The 20,757-nt window shown below is 39.0% G+C and overlaps 2 protein-coding genes across 7 annotated transcripts in view; one reads left to right on the top strand and one right to left on the bottom strand.

Moving 5' to 3' along the window:
- Positions 1-85: 85 nt before the first annotated feature.
- On the bottom strand, positions 86-14,079 carry POLR3C (RNA polymerase III subunit C). Of its 5 annotated transcripts, none has more exons than XM_079140327.1 (15): positions 13,940-14,079; positions 12,391-12,557; positions 11,611-11,866; positions 11,314-11,499; positions 9,856-9,944; positions 7,121-7,225; positions 6,888-6,980; positions 5,754-5,834; positions 5,470-5,521; positions 4,891-4,951; positions 4,250-4,400; positions 3,473-3,574; positions 3,292-3,341; positions 2,183-2,332; positions 86-354 (listed from the first exon to the last, which is right to left on the bottom strand). In XM_079140327.1, exons 2-15 carry the CDS (start codon positions 12,535-12,537, stop codon positions 273-275), a joined length of 1,605 nt encoding a protein of 534 aa, XP_078996453.1. In that variant the 5' UTR covers positions 12,538-12,557; positions 13,940-14,079; the 3' UTR covers positions 86-272. The 5 variants fall into 5 exon arrangements, with proteins under 5 accessions (XP_078996453.1, XP_078996455.1, XP_078996454.1 ...); XM_079140329.1 differs by having other exon boundaries at positions 4,334-4,400; XM_079140328.1 differs by lacking the exon at positions 5,754-5,834.
- Positions 14,080-14,458: 379 nt separating this feature from the next.
- Positions 14,459-20,757, top strand: part of RNF115 (ring finger protein 115) — a 96,247-nt gene continuing 89,948 nt past the window's right edge. Inside the window, exon 1 of one of the 2 annotated variants that reach the window (XM_079140426.1) lies at positions 14,459-14,577. In XM_079140426.1, the coding sequence (XP_078996552.1) occupies positions 14,476-14,577 (102 nt within the window). In that variant the 5' untranslated portion in view covers positions 14,459-14,475. The remainder of the gene's footprint in view (positions 14,578-20,757) is intronic. The other variant, XM_079140427.1, reaches the window with a different exon arrangement.

The raw sequence follows: 20,757 nt of genomic DNA, 5'->3' as shown, positions 1-20,757 counted from the left end.
TCTTATAGATGATTAATTTTAATCTACTTTCTACTGCCAAGATTTGATGAGGGAAGAATATAGTGATGGGTCTAAAACACAGTCAGCGATTTGAAAAAAATGTGTTGAACTTTTTCAGGTATATCCTGACCTGAGCAGCAGGGACAGAGAGGAGTTTTCAGTATAAGAATCTGCAACTTATCTCACTGCAAAGAATGCTTCCTGGTACCTCCTTTATTTTTCTTTCCAACCCCCCACCCCCCAGATCTTTCAAGGAAGATGCTTCTTCAGGGTCATTGTTTCTTCATTGTGCTCTCAATGTATGACTCCAGCAAGAAGATTGTTTCATCTACCTGGATCTCACTGGCATCCAACCTGAGTGAAAAAGTAAAAGCATTTGCCCAGACTGAATGTTCATTAATATACTTAGAGGTTGAGGTAGGTGTGACTTGGTTATCCTTGAGAATAATTGAAAGCAGAACCAGTAGATCATTTTTCCATTTACTGAGCATCTTTTATGTGCCAGGCACTGTGGATGCTGCTGAGTATGTACAAGACAAAGCCTCTATCTTTAGGGAGTTATAGCCTAACGTGCAACCAGAAGAAAGACTAGCACACGTAAAGGTGTAAGTAAAAGGAGTTAGTGTATTTTAAAACTGTGAGAAGCTGAGAGTGGCTGAAGTGTAATGTCAGTGGTGATTAGGAAAAGAAGGGAACTGCCTTAACCTGATAAAAGTCATGCAGGAAAAAAAACACAGCTAACATCATTACTCTTTTTTGGGGTGGGGGGAGCACCAGGGGTTGAACTCAGGGGCACTCAACCGCTGAGCCACATCCCTGGCCCTATTTTGTATTTTATTTAGAGACAGGGTCTCACTGAGTTGCTTAGCACCTCACTTATTGCTAAGGCTGGCTTTGAACTCACCATCCTCCTGCCTCAGCCTCAGAAGTCGCTGGGATTATAGGCCTGCACCACTGCATTCAGCTAACATCATACTTAACAATGAAAAACGGAAAGCTTTTCCTCTAAGATCAGGAGCAAGAGTAGTATGTCTGTTCTTGCACTTCTATTCAACATTTTACTGGAGATTCTAGCTGGGTCAATTATGTAAGAAATAAATAAAAGGCATCCAGATTGAAAAGGAAGAAGTAAAACTACTTCTATTTTCATATGACATGATTCTATACAAAGAAAATCTCAAAGAGTACACACAAAAAACTTGGAACTAATAAATTCAGTATATAGGATATAAAATTTAAACACAAAAACTGTTTTTTTCTAATGATCAGAAGAAAATGTAAGTAAAAAAAAAATACTTGAGAATAAATTGACAAGAAAGGTTCAAGTCTGGTATACATAAAACAGCAAATAACTGTTGAAAGAATTTAAAGATGACCTAAATAAATGGAAAGCATGCTTACTGTGTTCTTGGGTTAGAAGATTTAGTATTAAGATGGTAGTGTGCTGGGTGCAGTGATGCACGTCTGTAATCCCAGAGGCTTGGGAGGCTGAGGCAGAAGGATCATGAGTTCAAAGCCAGCTTCAGCAAAAGTGAGAAGCTAAGCAACTCAGTGAGACCCTGTCTCTAAATAAAATACAAAATAGGGCTGGGGATATGGCTCAGTGGTTGAGTGCCCCTGAGTTCCCTGGTACTCCTCCACCAAAAAAAGGTGGCAGTAATCCCTAAGGCAGTCTACAGGTTCTTCATAGTTCCTATTAAGGTGGGTGATAAAGAGTAAGAAGAAATGAAGAGCTAGGCTGCTATGAAATTGTGAAAGGCCCTGTATGTCATATGAAGTCTGGTCTTCATATTATAAAGAGCCAATAAATCATCTGAAATAGTGATATTATCAATCATTTTAAAGATAATAACTTTGAAAGCATTATGAGGGATAGTTTGGATGAGGAGGTCATTGTGAAGGTCTAGAAAAGAAGTATGAAGGCCGGTATGGGATCTAAGATGAAAGGCCAGATTTTGGATATGTAACTGAAATAAAATTCACAGTACTTAGTGAATAAGATTGAAGCTAAGTATGTCTTTAGAAATCCTGATTTAGAAAAACTGGTGGATTAAATTCTGTTAACTGAGCTGGGGAAGAAAATGTTGAGTTTAGGTTTGCTCACATTGAGGTCTGGTGGGATATCATGATGGATTTGTCTGGAAGGTATTTTGAAATATAGGTCTGCAGTTATGATACTTACTTGTTGACATTACGTTTCAGTGTCTCTAGCTGCTGACGTTCAGGAGCTGTGATCATCTCTTCTATTTCTTGTAGCTGTGCCTCCTCTGCACCTGTTGCCTGCATAGATGCAATGATGGCTTCTACCCTCTGAGACTTTTCTAGTAGACGCCTATCAGACAAACACAACTCTGAGGCATGTTCCCTAACTCTGAGGTTTTCTTACCCTTTATCTATTGAAGCACAATTCCCCCTTTTACCACGTTCTTGATCAAAGTAGATAATGTCACCATTTAAGGATATTTTCTGTAAACGTAATTGAAAATATAACTTCATTCCTTGGACCCACCATTTGACCCAGCTATCCCACTCCTCGGCCTATACCCAAAGGACTTAATCAGCATACTACAGAGATACAGCCACGTCAATGTTCATAGCTGCTCAATTCACAATAGCCAGATTGTGGAACCAACCTAGATACCCCTCAATTGATGAATGGATAAAGAAACTGTGGTGTATATATATACAATGGAATATTACTCAGCTATAAATAATAATAAAATTATGGCATTTGCAGGCAAATGGATGAAATTGGAGAATATCATGCTAAGTGAGATAAGCCAATCTCAAAAAAACCAAAGGACGAATGATCTTGCTGATAAGCGGATGACGACACATAACGGGGGGTGGTGGGGGCAAGAATGGAGGAAGGAGGGGGGGGAGGGGGGGGGGGGAAGGAAAAAAATAACAGAATGAATCAAACACCATTACCCTATGTAAATGTATGATTATGCAAATGGTATGCTGTTACTCCATGTACAAACAGAAACAACATGTATCCCATTTGTTTACAATAAAAATAAATTAAAAAAAAAAAAAAAAAAGAAAATATAACTTCATTCCTGAAACTCTCTGCCTCTCATTTGTACTTGTACATTTCTCATGAATTAAATTTGCAAATTTATTTGGGGATATACTGGAAAAATGCAGACTAATGTATGATTTAAGCCAACCCAAAACAATGATTCAATTAACTAGACTAGTTACCCAACTGTCTGCATTTCTATACAAAATTTCCCTTTAGGTCTTTGATCTTAAAAAATGTAAATGACAATTGAAAATGCTACTCACTTATTCTCTTTGGTTTCAAATTGCCTCCTTTCTATTAAGTTGGCTATGCTCTGAGGAAAGAGAAGAAAGACTAGAAATGCATCTGTTTGTATTTAAGTAGCTCAGGTAAAATGGGTAGAGGTAGCATAGGATGAGACTTGTCTGAGTGAAGGGAATGGGGAGAAAATCCACATGGGGTTACCTTGTAGCACCTGTGCAACAACATTCGGGCAGCTGATAGGACATTCACAGTATATAAATAGAAGGTCCTGGATGGGGCATGGTCTGGTGTTTTGGGAATTTCCTATTAGTCCATAGAAAGAAAAATAAGAAAAACTGTACTCTTTTTTCAGAATTCAGAGTCATTCAATCCTCTCTTTCACTAATATTTTCCCCTTCTCTAGTCATTCAATAGCTATGTTTATGGCACAATCAGTCATATAAAGATTGCATTGCCCTGTTTTTTAATTTGACTATCAGAATTCTGAATGGGGAAGAAAGGGAAGGCAACTAATACTGAACAAACTCAACATGCCAGGTGGATTGTATTTGATCTTTACAACCAAACATATTCTTATTACCACAATCAATCATCATTTTACAATGATGGTAGGTGACTTGTTCAATGTAACTGGTAAGAAGCAGAGCTGTGATCTGCTCCAAAATCCATTCTATTTACTTCCTGACTGGGTCTACGACATGGCTCTGCAAAGATCTAATATATGCTATTGATAGAGTTAAGGCCTTAGGAAAGGATAGGAATGATAGGAAAAAAGAGAAATATGGTGTTGAGGTGATTACTTGGTCAGTTAAAGTTTCACATTATACTTAAGTGCTAGCTATGTCTTTGTCAGTAAAATTTTCTGTCTCATAGCTGGATACAGAGTTTGCTTAGGGATTCAGTTTGTGTGAAACTCTGCTTCAAGAGTTCTCGCACTCAAGGTCAGTTTTCCTGGTTGGCAATTATATTCGTGGCTACCTGGAGGGATACGAAATTTTCTGAGAGCATCTTATATAGCATATCCTTTGCCTCCTTTGCAGGAATCATTGCAAAGTCCTCCACCTGCTTCTGCTCCAGGTGTTTCTTTTGCAAAACTAGACGGAATATTCTGGCACAGCGAGATCCAAATCTGGAAAGGAATAAAGAAAGTAAATAGCATACCAACACAGAAGATTAACTTTAGCTCCTAGTCTCAGATGGTGGTTGTCCTAGTCCATGTGTGGAGCCAGGATCAAAAAGAAACAGCAATCAGAGAATTCCTTCACAGCTCCACAAGCTGGTGATGGTACTGTTAATCACAAAGTAGTCACCAACTGTTGATTCATTTGAGTGCCACAAAGTCTCATGTTACAAGACTTTAGGGGGTTTGGTTAATTTTTTTTTTTTTTTTTTTTTTTTTTTTTGGTTTGGTTAATTTTTATCACTAGGAATTAAATAGTGGGTTTTTTTTAGGGTGAAGAGTAGTAGTAGGTGGGATCCATAGCTGTTCTGCAGGAAAATGGGGCAAAGTGTGCCAATATGTACCTTTACTGGTTACTTACATAATTATTAAATGCTTGTTCAAATGGGTATGTATAGGAAGGGTCCGGCTTCAATCCCAGTCAGAATGACTCCCTTACCTCTCTTGTACGACGGATTCCAGAGTGGCTGTGGCTAGGGATGTTAATGCTTTATGGAGGTCTTTATGTAGAAGATTAAGGTCCCTCAGTAATGTTTCAGGCTGGTCATTTTGACAGTTTTATTCCTAAGTTCCTAATTTATAATTAAAATTTAAATGCTATTTTATTTTTCACATTAGTTTTATTTATGGTATATAAATTTCTTAAAATTTTAATTAATGGAAATGTTTTAAGAATTTTGCTTAACTAAAATTTGGTTGAGTAAAAGTTCTTTTTATTTTTTTGTCATTAATGCAGTTAATTAAAAATTCATAGAAAAAAAGTTACTTCAATTTTCTAATTTATTAAATAAACATTACCAAATCTTTCTTTCATAAGTCATCATTCTGCTTTATAACTCAGGGTACTGTAAGAATAACTGTAAGAATAATTGGCAAGGGTAGCTCAGTGCTAGAGTGATTGCCTAGCACGTGTGAGGCACTGGGTTCAATTCTCAGCACCACGTATAAATAAATAAAGGTCCACTGACAACTACAAAAAATATTAAAAAAAAAAAAAAAGAATAATTGGCAAGGATACTGATGACATACATTCCTCCACCACTGTCGCCAGACTTTCCAACAAACTCTAGCTATTAAAAAAAAAGAGAAAGAGTGTTAACTCAATGGGAAGTTCAGTGATTCTGTTTCCAATGGAGTGAATCTGGTCAAGAGTCTGTAGTAGGTAGCCTTCCTATCAGACGATGGGGAAATTATCTGAGCTGGCGAGTACAGAATGAGGCTATAGGAGAATGACAGTAGATATCAGTGGCAGAAGTAAATTGTAAACAGCAGCAAGGAAAAAAAGTGCAAAAATAGACTTACTGGATCATCTGCCAGCAGAGTGAGATACTGATCAAGAACTTGCTTAGAGATATTATAGCCAACAGGCAGGGATCTGAAGATCTATGGAGCAAAAGGGGACACTGAAAATTGGCTTGATAATTTAAGATTGCTAACATTAGTAAAATAAAGATGTTTTAATTTTAGCTATCACAAGTATAAAAACGTCCAAAAATATTCACCGTAACATTGTTTGTTAAGAGTAAGAAAATAAGAAAAAATCCAAATGTCCAGTAAAACTACAGCAAGGACATTAATATGATAGTCATTATAAAGAATGAGAATGTTTAAGTACTAACATGCAAATAAGTCTTTCATATATAGTCTTATGAAAAAAATAAGTTATAGGGCTAAGGATGTAGCTCAGTGGTACAGTGCTTGCCTAGTATGTGAGAGGTCATGGGTTTGACCCTTGGAACCACAAAACAAAAAGAAGTTATAGGATAGTATGTAGAGTACAATCTCATTTTTTGGGTTAAAAGAAAAGTACATAGATCCACATATATGTTAGACTATATATATAAAAAAAACTCTGAATAAACATACATATCAGGGCTGGGGATATAGCTCAGTTGGTAGAGTGCTTGCCTTGCAAGCACAAGGCCCTGGGTTCAAATACCCAGCACTGCAAAAAAACAAAAAACAACAAAAAAAAAAACCACAAAAAAATACATATCAAACTATTAACAAGGATTTTTGGGGCTGAGATTATGTAAAATTACGGATATTTTAAATTGAGGTATGTTACAGAAATTAAGAAGCACGGATCTTTTTTATTTTTTTAGGTACCAGGGATTGAACTCAGGGGTACTCGACCACTAAGCCATACTCCAGCCCCTGCTAGTGAATTCTTAAAACAATTAGGAATAAGTTATAACAACTAGGAATAAGTTATATATGACAAATAAGTACTCTAAGATAATTGCTTAGATTTTTTAAAAGCTGGATGCCAAGAGACCAAGTATTTCAGGGCTCACCACTTGAAGGTAATATAAATAATAAAAAAAACCTTTCCTTTCAAAGCTCAGGCCTAGACCCATCCCTAGGCTCCATGTATAATAATTGTTATAATATCCACAAGTCTGTTAGAAGCTAGCACAAAAACATGAAACTCACCTCATTGGAAGACAATGGTTGGGTGAAGGGGGCACTTGAGGGAGTGGTAATCTCACTCATCCGGAGCATGGTCCGCACAATCTCACTGCTTGTCTGAGTTTGAAAAGTAAACTGGTATTTAGAATTAACAGTGATGTCCCCAGATCTGGCTATGTGCCAAGGGCCAAATCTGGCAACTAACTGAATTACTTTATTCTCTTATGATCACTGACAGTCCTCCATGTAGATACTACCTGGTCCATCCTGTTGGCAACCGCGCTCACAATGGCTTGGTCGCGGAAGTGTTGGTGGAATCTGTCAAGGTTGACCTGCCAATAAATCCCATCATCTGGAATGGGCTGAAGAAGAGAAAAGGATTAGAGAGAAACATTTAAACAATTCAGAGTTTTCTGGTGAGGAGTTTAGATTTGACTGCTCACCATTTCTTTTCCTCTACTACAACAACTAAATTGGTTGGAGAAAAATCATTCAATCATATAATAAATGATAAATTCTAGCCTCAAACCAGTTCTCTAAACTAATTTCCAATCTTTTTCTATTTTAATTCTTCTCCATTATCCTCAAGTCTCCTACCTGATCCTTTCCTTCTTACTCTTAGCTGATGACCTTGCCTCTGATTTCATAGAGAAATGATAAGTCATTAGGTCAAAATGCATTCAACTTTGTGCATAATCCTCTTTCTTCCTTGCTTTAAATTTTTTTTTCTTTTTCTTTTCCTTTTTTTGTAGCACTGGGTGGGGGGGGGGGGTCCAAACCCAGGGCCTTAGGTATGCTAGGTAAGTACTCTATCACTGAACTGCATCCCCAGTCAGATGTCTACTTTAAATAAAAAAAAAAAAAAAAAGGGGAATTTTGTTTTGGTATTTGTAAATGGACAGTATGCCTTTATTTTATTTGTTTTATTTTTATGTGGTGCTAAAGCCCTAACCCTGTGCCTCACGCATGCTGGGCAAGTGCTCTGCCACTAAGCTACAGCCCCAGTCCTGTATTTTAATTTTTGACATATAGTTAATTGTGCATATTTATGGGGTACAGTGTAATATTTAAATACATGTATATAATGTATAATGATCAGATCAGATAACTGGCATTATCTCTCACCTCAGAGATGTCTACTCTTCATTATTCTTACTGTTGTTAACCTTATTTCAGGTTCTAATCATGTCTCAACTGGATTACAATAGCTTCCTAACTCATTTTCAACTGAACCCAAGAGTGCTTTACCACTGAGCTATATCCTGTCTTTTCTACTTTTGATTTTCAAGGTAATTACTAAGGGTCTAAGTTGCTAAGGTTCTTGCTAAGTTGCTGAGGCTGGTCTCAAACTTGTGATCTTCCTGCCTCAACCTCCCAAGTTGCTGGGATTATAGGTGTGCACCACCTAGCCTTAAAAAAAAAAAAAAAAAAAGTGTGTATGTGTGTGTATATATACATGTACATATGTATGCGTATAAATGTATATATATGTATGTGTGTATATTCATGTGTGTATACACACACACACACACTGTAAAAGGAATAACTGGGATTTTCTGCTTCTAATCTTGTTGCTTTTGCACCACTCCCCCCATTCCTCATAAGTAACGCTTTTTACCTTTTTAGATCACAGTTCTGTTAAAGGATCAGATGAAAGCTATGGAGTATGCCACTGAAAAATGCACGTAAGCACAAGTACAAGTGAATTCTCTGAAATCTATCCATGGAGTTGTACAAGTTGTGAATGATGGGCTATAGTATCTTTCTAAATTATAGATCCAGTCACTTCATTCTCCGGCTTAAAATCCATTAATAGATCCATCTGCCTTTAGGATAAAGGCCAAATCTTAGTCAATCAATTTGCTAGTATTCCAGATGTCAGGACAAAGATGCTGCCCTCAAGGAATTTATATTCTACTGAGAGTGCAACAACAAACACATACATTAATAATATATAATGCTGAGGAATATAAATGCTATAAGATAAGGAAATGGAAAAATGTATAGAGACTAGAATAGGGCTGGACAGTGGGGCTTGAACTCCAAAGAAAAATAGCAGTTAAACTGAGATCTGAACAATGAAAGAGTTGTGGGAAAAAACATTTGAAGCAGAAGGAATAGTAAGGGGGAAAGCCTGATGTGTTTAGGAACAGAAAGAGAGTAGATAGAACACAATGATCAAGAGGGAGAGTGGGAAGAAGTGAGAATGAAGATGACATAAGGCTTGACCGTTCACAGTTGGATTTCTTCTAAGAATAATGGGAAGCTTTTAAAGGAGTCTAATTGGTGCCCCCTTCCCTCCAAGTACTGGAAACTGAACCTAGGGCCTCTGCCTGTTAGGCAGGCATTCTACTACTGAGCTATATCCCTAGTCCTTTATATTTTTTATCCTGAGACAAGGACTCACTGAGTCACCCAGACTGGTCTGTCTCAGCTTCCTCAGTAGCTGGGATTACAGGTAAGTACCACTGCACCCAGTGAGTTATTAAAAAACAAACACATACATTTAGGGGATGGTGCCTTTTACTAAGATGAGGAAGTTGGGAGGGAGCAGATATCTGGGAGGGAGATATCAACTCTTTTGCTTTGGTGATACTAATTTTGAGGCACTTACTAAAAATCTTTATAGGAATGCTGAGAAGGCATTTAAATATAGTTTAGGCCCAAGTATATCCTTCTAGACTCATTTTTCATTATTGGTCTCTATCTGTCTATATGTTCCAGCCATACTGAAGAACCTGAACTGTTTTCTAGGCTCTATTTTTGCATAAACTGTTACCGTTGTTCAACATAGGATGTAAGTTAATCCTCAGAAAGGAGACAGCAATGTTGTCCACTCTTTGTTGGACTGTTCCTGGCCATAAATGTTAATGAAGTTCATAATCCTACTACCTCTTAGCTCAGGAACCTTTAAGTTCCCTTGGGGTTTGTTATCTGTGTGCTCTTTCTGGCCTGCTTTGGGGTAAGAAGTTTAATCAAGAAGCTCCATTACCTCTTTGTTATCTGTAGTATGTTTTGGTCTTTTGGCTTTGGGTTCCCCAGCAGCATCTTCGTCAGATGATCTTCTCCTTTTACCTTTTCCTGCCAAATAAACAAATCAACAGTTAGGTTATATATCCCATGATGACAGAAATGACCAAATATGAGGGCAGGTGTATCTTCATCAAAAGGACATCTGTAGCTGCCTGTAGGTCAGAGTTGTTTAAGAGGTTGAGGAACTATAAGAAATTCAAGTCAATGGTGATATCATATGAAGTTCAAATATTCAAAAAGAAACTCATTCTTTTTCTCTCAAACTGGTCCTCCTCCAGTGCTTCCTTTTAGTGAATGGCATCATCATTCTCTAACATGTGAAAGTCAGACACACAGATGTCATGTTTGATACCTGTCTCTTTCACTGTTTCTTTTTCTTCTTCTTTCTTTTTTTTTTTTTTTTTGAGGCAATAGGGATCAAACTCAGCTTCTTGTACGTGCTAAGCAAGTACTCTACCACTCAGCTACATCCCAGCTCTTTTTATTTTGAGATAGGGTATTGCTAAGTTGCTCAGTCTGGACTTGAACTTGGGATCCTCTTGCCTCAGCCTCCTCAGTAAGTCACCACTTCTATATCTAATTTTTCACTAGTCTGTTTACATTTACCTTTTGCCTCATCTTCCTATCTTTTCTGTAGACAGAAAAATTTTTCAAAAATGTAAATTAGACTCAGTGACTCTGGAGGTTGAGGCAGGAGGTGCAAGTTCAAGACCAACCTCAGCAACTTAGCAAGATCCTGTCTCAAAACATAAAAAAAGGGACTGGGGATGGGGCCTCAGGTGGTTAAATGACCCTGGTTTCAATCCACGGCAACGCCCCGTCCCAAAAAATGTAAATTAGGACATGTTACCTCCACGTTTAAAATCCTTAAATGGTTTTTCTTTGCTCTTAGAATAAAGAACAGATGCTGTATAAGGTCTTGCCTGATTTAGCCCCTGCTTGTCTCTCTACTCTTATACTTCTTTTTACTTTGTTCTCCTTGCTCTAGCTATACTGACCTTTTTTTTTCACTTCCTCAAATGCCCAGTTTTTTTCCTTATTGTCCAAAATACTTATCATCTATTACTTCACTGGTTAGTTTCTACTTCTATTTCAAACCTTAGCTCAAATTCTACTTTCTCAAAGAAATGTGTGCCCTAATCCCATGCATTACTCTACTTTCTCATTATATATATTTCTAACATTTTATACTTCTCCTTCACAGTACTTATCACAGTTTTTTATATACCAATGTGATTGTTTGATTAGTGTATAGCTCCTGTACTTAGACTTAGGCCCCATTAGGAGGGATCATAGTTTTCTCATCATTTATATCACAGAGTGAATACTTGGTAAATGCTCAATTAATTCATTCATTTTAACAATAAATAGGTCCACAATTAGGGCAAGTTATAGTTCTAGGGTCAAACTCTCTTACCTATCAAGTTCAATTTAGGAACCAGGTACATGTCTTTTTCATTAATGACAAGTGTTGGGGCAGGTGGTGGTGGTCCAGGGTCTGAATTCTCAGTGGCAGGCACTAAGGGGCAGCGTTGTACAAAGTGTGTGTCTGCCAGTCGCACAAATGTGTTTGATACCTCAGCATAGTCCATGGTCTTGCCATCTGTACAACAGAAGAAAAGAGGGAGCGGGGAGGTGAGATGGCCTAAGATAACAGTTCACTCTTTTAGCCAGCCAACTGATGCTCTTGCTAACATATGGATACTGTACTGACCCTCCATGGTTTCTGTGAGTCGGTCTGCCACTTTCTTCACAACAGCTGACATTGTCATTTTGCCATTCAACAGCAGCTCCTCAACAATCAGCTCTCCAGTGTCGCTGTATAGTGTTTTGGTAGTATAGATGTATCGGGGATACCTAAGCATTCTCAACACCCGGCTGCATTGGGCTTCATATTCCACCACACCACGTTTATGCACTTGATATATCACCAGGTTATGTTGGATGAGGACACAAAGAGCTTTTTTCACCTAGATAGAACTCAAAAGAGAAGACTTGGAGACATAGCTCATAGCTGCTGGCAGTTTTTTTGTCCTATAGTTTACTAAACATCAGGGGATGGCTAGATGAGAATTTCTGTTCTTATTTCCTCTCTGTTGGAGTAGCTAATAAGAATCAAACATCAATGGAAGAAATCAGGAAGATTCCTTGCTATGATATTTATATTTCCTCTAATCTTTAGCTTTCACATCACGATTTACTTTCCTTCTATCAGTCTCATTATTTAAAGGTAGTACTGAGATTAGTAGACTCATTATGAAAAAAGAGATGTGGCATGGGAAGAGTAAAAATTTATTTAAGAGGCCACAATGATCTAGGAACACTCTGAGAAGCAAAACCGTAGGGCTGAAGTACCGCCCTCTTTCCCCACAGAAAACATTTTCCTGATTCTAGAGCAGGCTTTTTCACTTCAACTTTTTAGGGTAAGAAGCAAAAATAATCAAAAGTAGGTGGAAGAAATTAAAGACAGCAAATTGATGTCACCTAAACATACCTGATCCAGTGATGTTCCTGTGTCATGGGCAATTACTCTAAGTGGTTGGCTGCCAGTTCTGATTAAGTGAACTCCAATTTTTTCTACAATCTCTCCAAAATGCTCTTGTAGCAACAAAGAACACAGTTTAATTTCTGCTTGAGTCATTGTACTGGAGAGTCTCAGAACTAGGAAAAACAAAAGTGTAAATTCATGTATTCTTTCTGGACGGCAATTTGACAATACATATGAAAGCCTTAAGATTTTGCATATATTTGACCTCACAATTTTATTTTGGATTACTGTTTCAAGGAAATAAAAAAAAATCACTTATTTTCTTTTTTTAAAAATATTTGTTTTGGGGCTAGGGATATAGCTCAGTTGGTACAGTGCTTGCCTCAAATGCACAACAGCCTGGGTTCTAATCCCCAGCACCACAAAGCCAGCCTGAGCAATTTAGCAAGGCTCTAAGCAACATAGCAAAACCCTGTCTCTAAGTAAAATATATAAAGGGTTGGGGATGCGGCTCAGTGGTTGAGTGCCCTTGGGTTTGATCCCCATTACAAAAAAAAAAAAAATAAAATAAAATATTTGTTTTGTTGTTGATGGATCTTTTTTTATTTATTTATATGTGATGCTGAGAATCAAACCCAGTGCCTCACACATGCTACACAAGCATGCTCCAACTGAGCTACAACCCCAACCCCATCATTTTCTTTATAATACGGACATACTGAAACAACCTAATGTCTAACAACAAATTATGGTGTACTTATACAAGGGTATACACTATGTTAACATTTAAAATGATCTAGTACAATACATAGTAGTATAAAATAGTTCCTAATATAAACAAATTGCGAAGAAAACGGGGTCCAAAATTCAATTACTGTAGAAAAGTTAAAAAAAAAATGAATGTATTAAAAAAGATTGGAAGCCTATATGTCAAGTTTATTTTTATGGGATTATGTGTCATTCTTTCTTTAAAGATTGAAGGTAGATGATTAGCCTGACGCGGGGGCGCACACCTGTAATCTTAGTGGCTCGGGAGGTTGAGGTAGGAAGATGGCAAGTTCAAAACCGGCCTCAGCAATTTAGCGAGGTCCTGAACAAGTCAGTGAGACCCTGTTTCTAAGGGAATCACAATTTAAAAAAAGAAATGCGGTACAGGACAGTTCTCAATAGAGTGTTTCAAGTGGGAGATGAAGTTATGTTGATTGCAGAGCAGTATTAAATTCTTAAATTTCTATTCCTTCACAAAGTAGACACAACAGAGATGAATGAAGTTGACTTTTATGATTACTTCCCTACCACAAGCTGCTGTACCAAATATTGTTCATTTATTTCTCTTAATTCCTCAGAATCCAAGACTTTGGCCCCTGGACCTCGGTATAACCAGGCGGGCTGTTTCACCCATCTACATGTCTTTGGAGAGGCATCGCCACACCCTTTGCAAGCCCCCTGGCTCCAGGCCACTTTACTCCACTCGGTTTACTCAGATTCCGGTTTTGGATTTGGTCTCTTGGCCCAGAGTCAGAACCGCCGGGTTTAGACAGCTTGTTCCACTAACCTCAGGGTCAGTGCTAATCCAGAAGCTCCAAACCTAAGGCCGCTGCATTTTGCTCGTCGATTTCCGGTGCCTCCTGCCAGCCGCCAGAGCACAGGTGGAGCCCACAGTTCTTTCTCGGAAGTGGATCGTCACCGAAGAGGGTGCGGAAAAGGAAAAAAACGTGTGCCCCTCTACCCCAGAGTTTCGGTCGTTTCCGGGGACGCTCTTTCTTTCTTCTCGCTGGAAAGTTGGAGGACCGGCGAGGGGTTGTTTGAGTTGCCGGCGGGCGGGCCGCGGCAGGCGGACTCTCCTTCCTACGCCTCTTTGGTGCCGGGAGGCGGTCCGCTGGGTCGCTTTCCGCGCCGCTGCCGCTCTGGGTCCGGCGGACTCACGTGACCGACGCGGACTCTGGAGCGGCTGGCCGCACTGAGGAGGAGGAGGAGGAGGAGGAGGCGGTGGCGGCGGCGGCGGCGGCGGTGGCAAACGCAACCTGGGAGGTAGCGGCCTGGATAGGGACCGGCCGGCTGCCCTCTCCGATAAACGCGGCGGAGAGAAAAATGGCGGAGGCTTCGGCGGCCGGGGCGGACACGGGCGCCGCTGTAGCCGCGCACCGATTTTTCTGCCACTTTTGCAAAGGCGAGGTTAGCCCCAAACTACCGGTAAGAGCCCGTGCCCTCTGCGTTTGGGCACCGACATAGATTCCTGGCTTCGGGGGCTCGGAATTGGGTCTTAGGCTTTCTGCACACCCCTATTCCCCTGATATCGGTCTCCCCAGCACCTGCTGTCCGCTGTCTTCGGTCACTGGCTCCAAACCCTGGGCATCGGGGCCCTGGTTCCGTAGCTTCTGCCCAACCTATTTGCTCCTCGGCTGCTCCACCTGCCTCTCATTTCCCCTCACCTGTTTACCTGCCCCCCTCCGTCTTTTTGTCTTCCTTAGCGACTTCTCCGAAAACTCTTCCCTAATTTTCTGGCGCTTCTTTTCACCTTGTCTCTCTTCCACTGTGACCTCCCTTCCCATACTCTTTCCGCTGTTGCTTTTCACCTTCCTCTATTTCCTTTCCACTCTTTACCAGATCCTCCCTCTTCCCGCAACCTCATTGAGGCGAAATAGCGGATTGCTGAGGATGGTCCCTATTTGGTTGTCTGTAGGAAAAGAAGCAAGAGAAGGTTGGAAGGTAACTGGGGAGAAGGGAATTTGCTCTTCAGTGGTTTCCAGGTTTCTTGTGAAAGTGAAAATAGCAGTGTACTAATGACTTGCAGATTGCCAGCGCACCCTAACTATTGAAGGAAATGGCTTTAGAAAGAAGGCACAGGACATGCTGTTTCAACTTAGTTTATTTTGGATATCATGCTACCAGTGTCTTTAGTACCACCTCCCTTACCTACCCACCTTCTCCTATTCTCTTTTGTTCACTTAGGAAAAAGATCCAGGGCAGAATCTTGGGAACTGCTTCCTCTGACATAAAATAGATTTTTACCAGTTTCCTCCAGACTGTCAGTTAACCAGTGGAGAGGTAATGCTATGGTTTGTGAAGAAAATGCTTCTTTAGAATGCTAGGCATTGCCGGCATCCCAAACCCAGAAACTGTTTTTTTTTTTTTTTGGTTTTCTTTTTTTTTTTTTTTTTTTATTGTAAACAAATGGGATACATGTTGTTTCTCTGTTTGTACATGGCGTAAAGGCATACCATTTGTGTAATCATAAATTTACATAGAGTAATGTTGTTTGATTCATTCTGTTATTTTTTCCCTTCCCCCCACCCCTCCCACCCCTCTTTACCCTCTATACAGTAGTTCCTTCCTCCATACTTGCCCCCCTCCCTAACCCTAACTCTAACCCTAACACTAACCCTTCCCTCCCCCCCATTATGTGTCATCCTCCACTTATTAGCGATATCATTCGTCCTTTGGCTTTTTGAGATTGGCTTATCTCACTTAGCATGATATTCTCCCAATTTCATCCATTTGCCTGCAAATGCCATAATTTTATCATTCTTTATGGCTGAGTAATATTCCATTGTATATATATACCACAGTTTCTTTATCCACTCATCAATTGAAGGGCATCTAGGTTGGTTCCACAGTCTGGCTATTGTGAATTGAGCAGCTATGAACATTGATGTGGCTGTATCTCTGTAGTATGCTGATTTTAAGTCCTTTGGGTATAGGCCAAGGAGTGGGATAGCTGGGTCCAGAAACTGTTTTGGGTTGGATTATAGCTTCTGTGGGGAGACCCACCTGGATGAATATTAATTCTGCCTTCTGTCAACTGCTTTTATAGAATTAGTTATGAATTAGTTTTATAGAATTAGTTTTATAGAATTAGTTCTTTTCCTTAGAGTGTTTTTTAGTTTCAGTCTTAAGACAGTGTCTGAATTTTTCTTAGAAACACAAATGGAGTGTAGTGAATAAGCACCTAAGGAATATTTTAAAAGCCTTTTCGCCTATAAGTCATGTTTTTTCAGGCTTTTATGATATATTTTCTTCCCTCTTTTTTTTGTCTTATTCTTAAATATATACTCATAGTTCCATCTAATGCTCCCTGGTTTCATTTGCTGATTTTGCTGTGTGTTTATGTACTTTCTGCCATATTTCAGTGTTGGGAAAAGCAGATACCTTGTTTTTTCCAGTAGACATCAGTCTCCAGAACTCTCTCACCACAGAGAGAAGTCTGGAATTCAGCTGGTGTACGAGTGACCCAGGGACAGTTTGGTCGAATATGATAACCTAGGTATACGTTCTCTTAGGATCTTTAAGTTGCTGTTCACTAATTTGACTTTTAGGGTGAGAAGACTTACCCTAAATTTCTACAGTTTATTATATTCTCTTATTTCAAGTCTTCATTTCAAAGGGATAATTTGAAAGACTTTTCAAAGTGTTTTTCTGAGCCTTAGATGCCTGGACAATTTCTTGATCTTTTTAACTGATTTATGTGTTTTGCTTGACTTATAAATTGAGACCTATTACAATTAATATAACCAAATGCTTTCTTTGCTTAATGTCCTAGAGGAAGTATGGAGGAGTATGTGGTTCTCACGCTTAAAGGACCTCACCATTTTTTTTTTTTTTGAAAGACAAGACAAACATGGAAAAAGTAACTACGTATAGTCACACATTGCTTAAGGATGGGGGCAAGTTCTGAGAAGTGAGTTCTTAGTTGATTTCATTCTTGTAAGAACATCAAGAGAATGTACTTATACAAACCAAGATAGCTACAGTGTCACTATGCAATACAATCTTATGGAACCAACATCTACTCTATATGTAGTAAGTTGCTGAATGATACCTTACACAGTGCATTACTGTAGAGTGATGAGGATGGATAATTTGTGCTTTCAATTAGAGGGAGATGGGGGTATATGGTAGCATTGGTGCTGTTGGGGAAGGTGTGACAAATGAGGTGGGATTTATTTATTTTTCTTTCCACTTTTTTTATTGTTGCATATAGTTATACATAATGATGGGATTTGTTGCATATTTGTACATGCACACAATATAGCAACATCATTTGCCAATATCACTTTGGCCAGTATCCCCAGCACTTCCCCCTACCTCCCCACTTCCTGCCCCTTGGTGCCTTTCCTCTACTGATCTCCCTTTGATTTTCATGACACCCCTCCCTGCTTTCTTTTCCTTTTTCCTCTGTAGCTTCCACACATGAGAGAAAACATATAATCCTTGACCTTCTGAGTTTGACTTTGAGGTAGGATTTAAATTGAGTTTTGGAAAATAGGTACAATTCAGATTTAGAATACCCCAAACTGCTGGTCGTGGTGATTCATGCCAGTAATCCTAGCGACTAGGGAGGCTGAGGTAGGAGGACCACAAGTTTGAAACCAGCTGTTACAATTTAGTGAGACCTTTTCTTAAAATAAAAAGAAAGGGCTGAGGATGTAGCTCAGCACCCCTGGGTTCAATCCCCAGACCATGAGGTAGCAAAAGGAAAAGTGGACTGAAAAGAAGGGAAAAATATTTTGTAAATCTTTGTTTTTATTTTTTTAAGTTCAGTGTAGAATTGTATATATTTATGGAGTGGGTACAGCATGATGTTTATATATAGCATAACATATTTATATATAATATATTTACAAATATATTTTATTCTTTTTTCTCTTTTGTGGTACTGGGAATTAAACCCAGTGGTGCTCTATCACTGAGTCACCCTACCAGCCCTTCTTATTTTGAGATAGGGTGCCACCAAGTTGCCGAGGTTGGCCTTGAATTTCAATTTTCCTGTCTCCATTTCCAGAGTCGCTGAGATTACAGCATGTGTCACCATGCCTGGCACAGTTTTGAAACTATATACTAACTGCAATCACCATGAGGTATAGTAGAAAATCATTGTTACCCATTTTTAGGAAAAGGTGCAGTGAGATCAGAATTAGAGTTTCTATTTGTATGTCAGTGAGTTTCACCTTGTTTCATGGCCTTTTCTGTCCTTCATTCCAGCCAGTTTCCTTAAAAATGTTGATTATAAGAACGACCAGGTTGTTGGGTGCAGTGGCCCAAGCCTGTAATCCTAGTGCCTCGGGAGGCTGAGGCAGGAGGATTGTGAGTTCAAAGCCAGCCTCAGCAACTTATTGAGGCCCTAAGCAACTCAGTGAGACCCTGTCTCTGAATAAAATTTAAGAAAGGGCTGGGGATGTGGCTCACTGGTTAAGTGCCCCTGGGTTCAATCCCTGGTAATAAATAAATAAGTACGACTAGGTCAGTAAGTCTTGTCTAGTACAAACCTATCTGTTACTGAAAAACTAATGGAAACACTGGTAAGGTGATCTATCTAGGACAACATTGAGAAGTTTTTCATAGTTCTTTTTTCCTTTTTTGTGGTACTCTGAACCCAGGGATGCTCTCCCACTGAGCTATATCAGCCCTTTTTATTTTTTGTTTTGATACAGGCTCTCACTAAGTTGCCCAGATTGGCTCTGAATTTTCAATCCTTCTACCTCACTTTCCTTAGTAGTTGCAATTATAAGTATGGGCCACTGCACTTGGTTTATAGATACCTTTTAATGTACTTGAAATTTCCTCATTATAAGTACCCAGCATACAGTAGACATGCATAATTTCTTGAACTGGATAATTATTATGGGAAACCTGACCATCCTTCTGAGGATAGCCAGACCCAGCTTTTCATGGAAAAAGTTTTTCATTGTCTTGATTGAATTTGTATCTCTGGAGGGCAAGACTTCTTGGGATAGTTGGATGTCAAGAATTATCACCATGGGTACTTTCCTGACTGAACATGAGAGACTGGGTATTGAGTTTACCTTATTTTTCTGTTTTTTTGTTTTGGGGTTTTTTTGGTCTGGGGATCAAACCCAAGGCTTCACACATGCTAAGTAAGCGCTTTGACACTGAGTCATATCCCCAACCCTACATCAGCTTTTAATGAGCTATTACTAGCTATTTAATCACCAAGTGGGAAGGACTACTTCCAAGTCAGTTCATCTTTTGCCAGTTTATTCACCACAAAGCACAATTATAAGTATTTTCAATGGGACTAGGTTGCAAGGTTTTGTAACTTTTCTGCTGTTTCTTCTCCCTTCCCTAACTCTAGGATATAGCACTTCTTGATACACTTGGAAGTATATGCAGACAACAGCAATAGCTTACCTGATATTCAGCCTTGAAAGTACCCTTAGGTTTTTGGTTTTCATTTCTTGTCTGTCCAGTTATTCTGAAGGATTCATGGTCCCAGCTAACTTTAATGTTTATATTAAGAGAAACAGTTTTGGTTATAACTTGAGAGAGATTGAAGTATGCCTAGTTCTATGTAGGTTAAGCTATCTATAGAATGAATTAATTTTAATTTGGTGAAATAGCACTTCTTGCTGCTCATTCTGATGTATTCATCTTAGCTTTGTGTCTTTGGATTCTCCCAGATTAGAGGACAAAAGTTTATTTATAAAGAAGATACTCAGAAATGAGAAATCATGAAGAGTATTTAAAAATGAAAATGTATTCAGTGGCACCATTATCAGATAACGCTTCAAAGAAGAATCTCCATTCCAAGTGAATATTGCTTTAGGAATTTCTCTTATAAAAGTGTTTTCCTATTCACACTGAAAATAATCTTAGTGCCATATAGTTGAATACCTGGATTTTTTTGTTTTGTTTTGTTTTTTAAGTGCTGGAGGTTAAACCCAGGACCTTGCACATGCTGGGAAATACTCTACCACTGAACTTCATTGCCAGCCCTAAACTTGGATTTTAAAATAAGAGATTTTGGCTGGGCACAGTGAGGCATGCCTGTAGTTCTGGTGATTCAGGAGACTGAGGCAGGAGGATCACAAGTTTGAGAACAGCCTTGGTAATTTAGTGAAGCCTTAAGTAACTTAGTGAGACCCTGTCTTAAAATAAAAAAGGGCTGGAGATGTAGCTCAGTGCTCATCCAGCACCCCTGGATTCAATACCCAGTACCAAAAAAAAAAGATTTTGATTGCATGGTCTGAAGCCACTGGATTTCAGGGTTATGTATTATGATCTAAAATGGCATTGTGTCTTTTTTGGTTGTCAGGCAATAGAAACAGTACTTTAAACTTCACAAAGCTCATACCTCACCTAACTATCCTATTGAGAGACAATATGAAGCCAAGATTAATGGAGTTACTATGCTACGTTGACAGAAATCTATAGTACATCAATAGAGGACTGTGTCATGGAATGTAAGGGGGTCATTCCATCCATACATACTGCTACCCTCCCTCCTTCTCCATTAATTCAAGGTTGGGGAATATTACCCCGATCAATTCTGATAGAGTAATCATTACACAGATGAGATAAATCATATATATAGTATACTTTTGGTATTGATGAGACTAGGGTGGTTCTTAAGAA

This window comes from Sciurus vulgaris, assembly GCF_902686455.1.
Source record: "Sciurus vulgaris genome assembly, chromosome: 1".
NCBI classification, from domain to species: Eukaryota; Metazoa; Chordata; class Mammalia; order Rodentia; family Sciuridae; genus Sciurus; species Sciurus vulgaris.
Note: the sequence above shows the minus strand (reverse complement) of the source record. Positions and strands in the feature narration are given on the sequence as shown.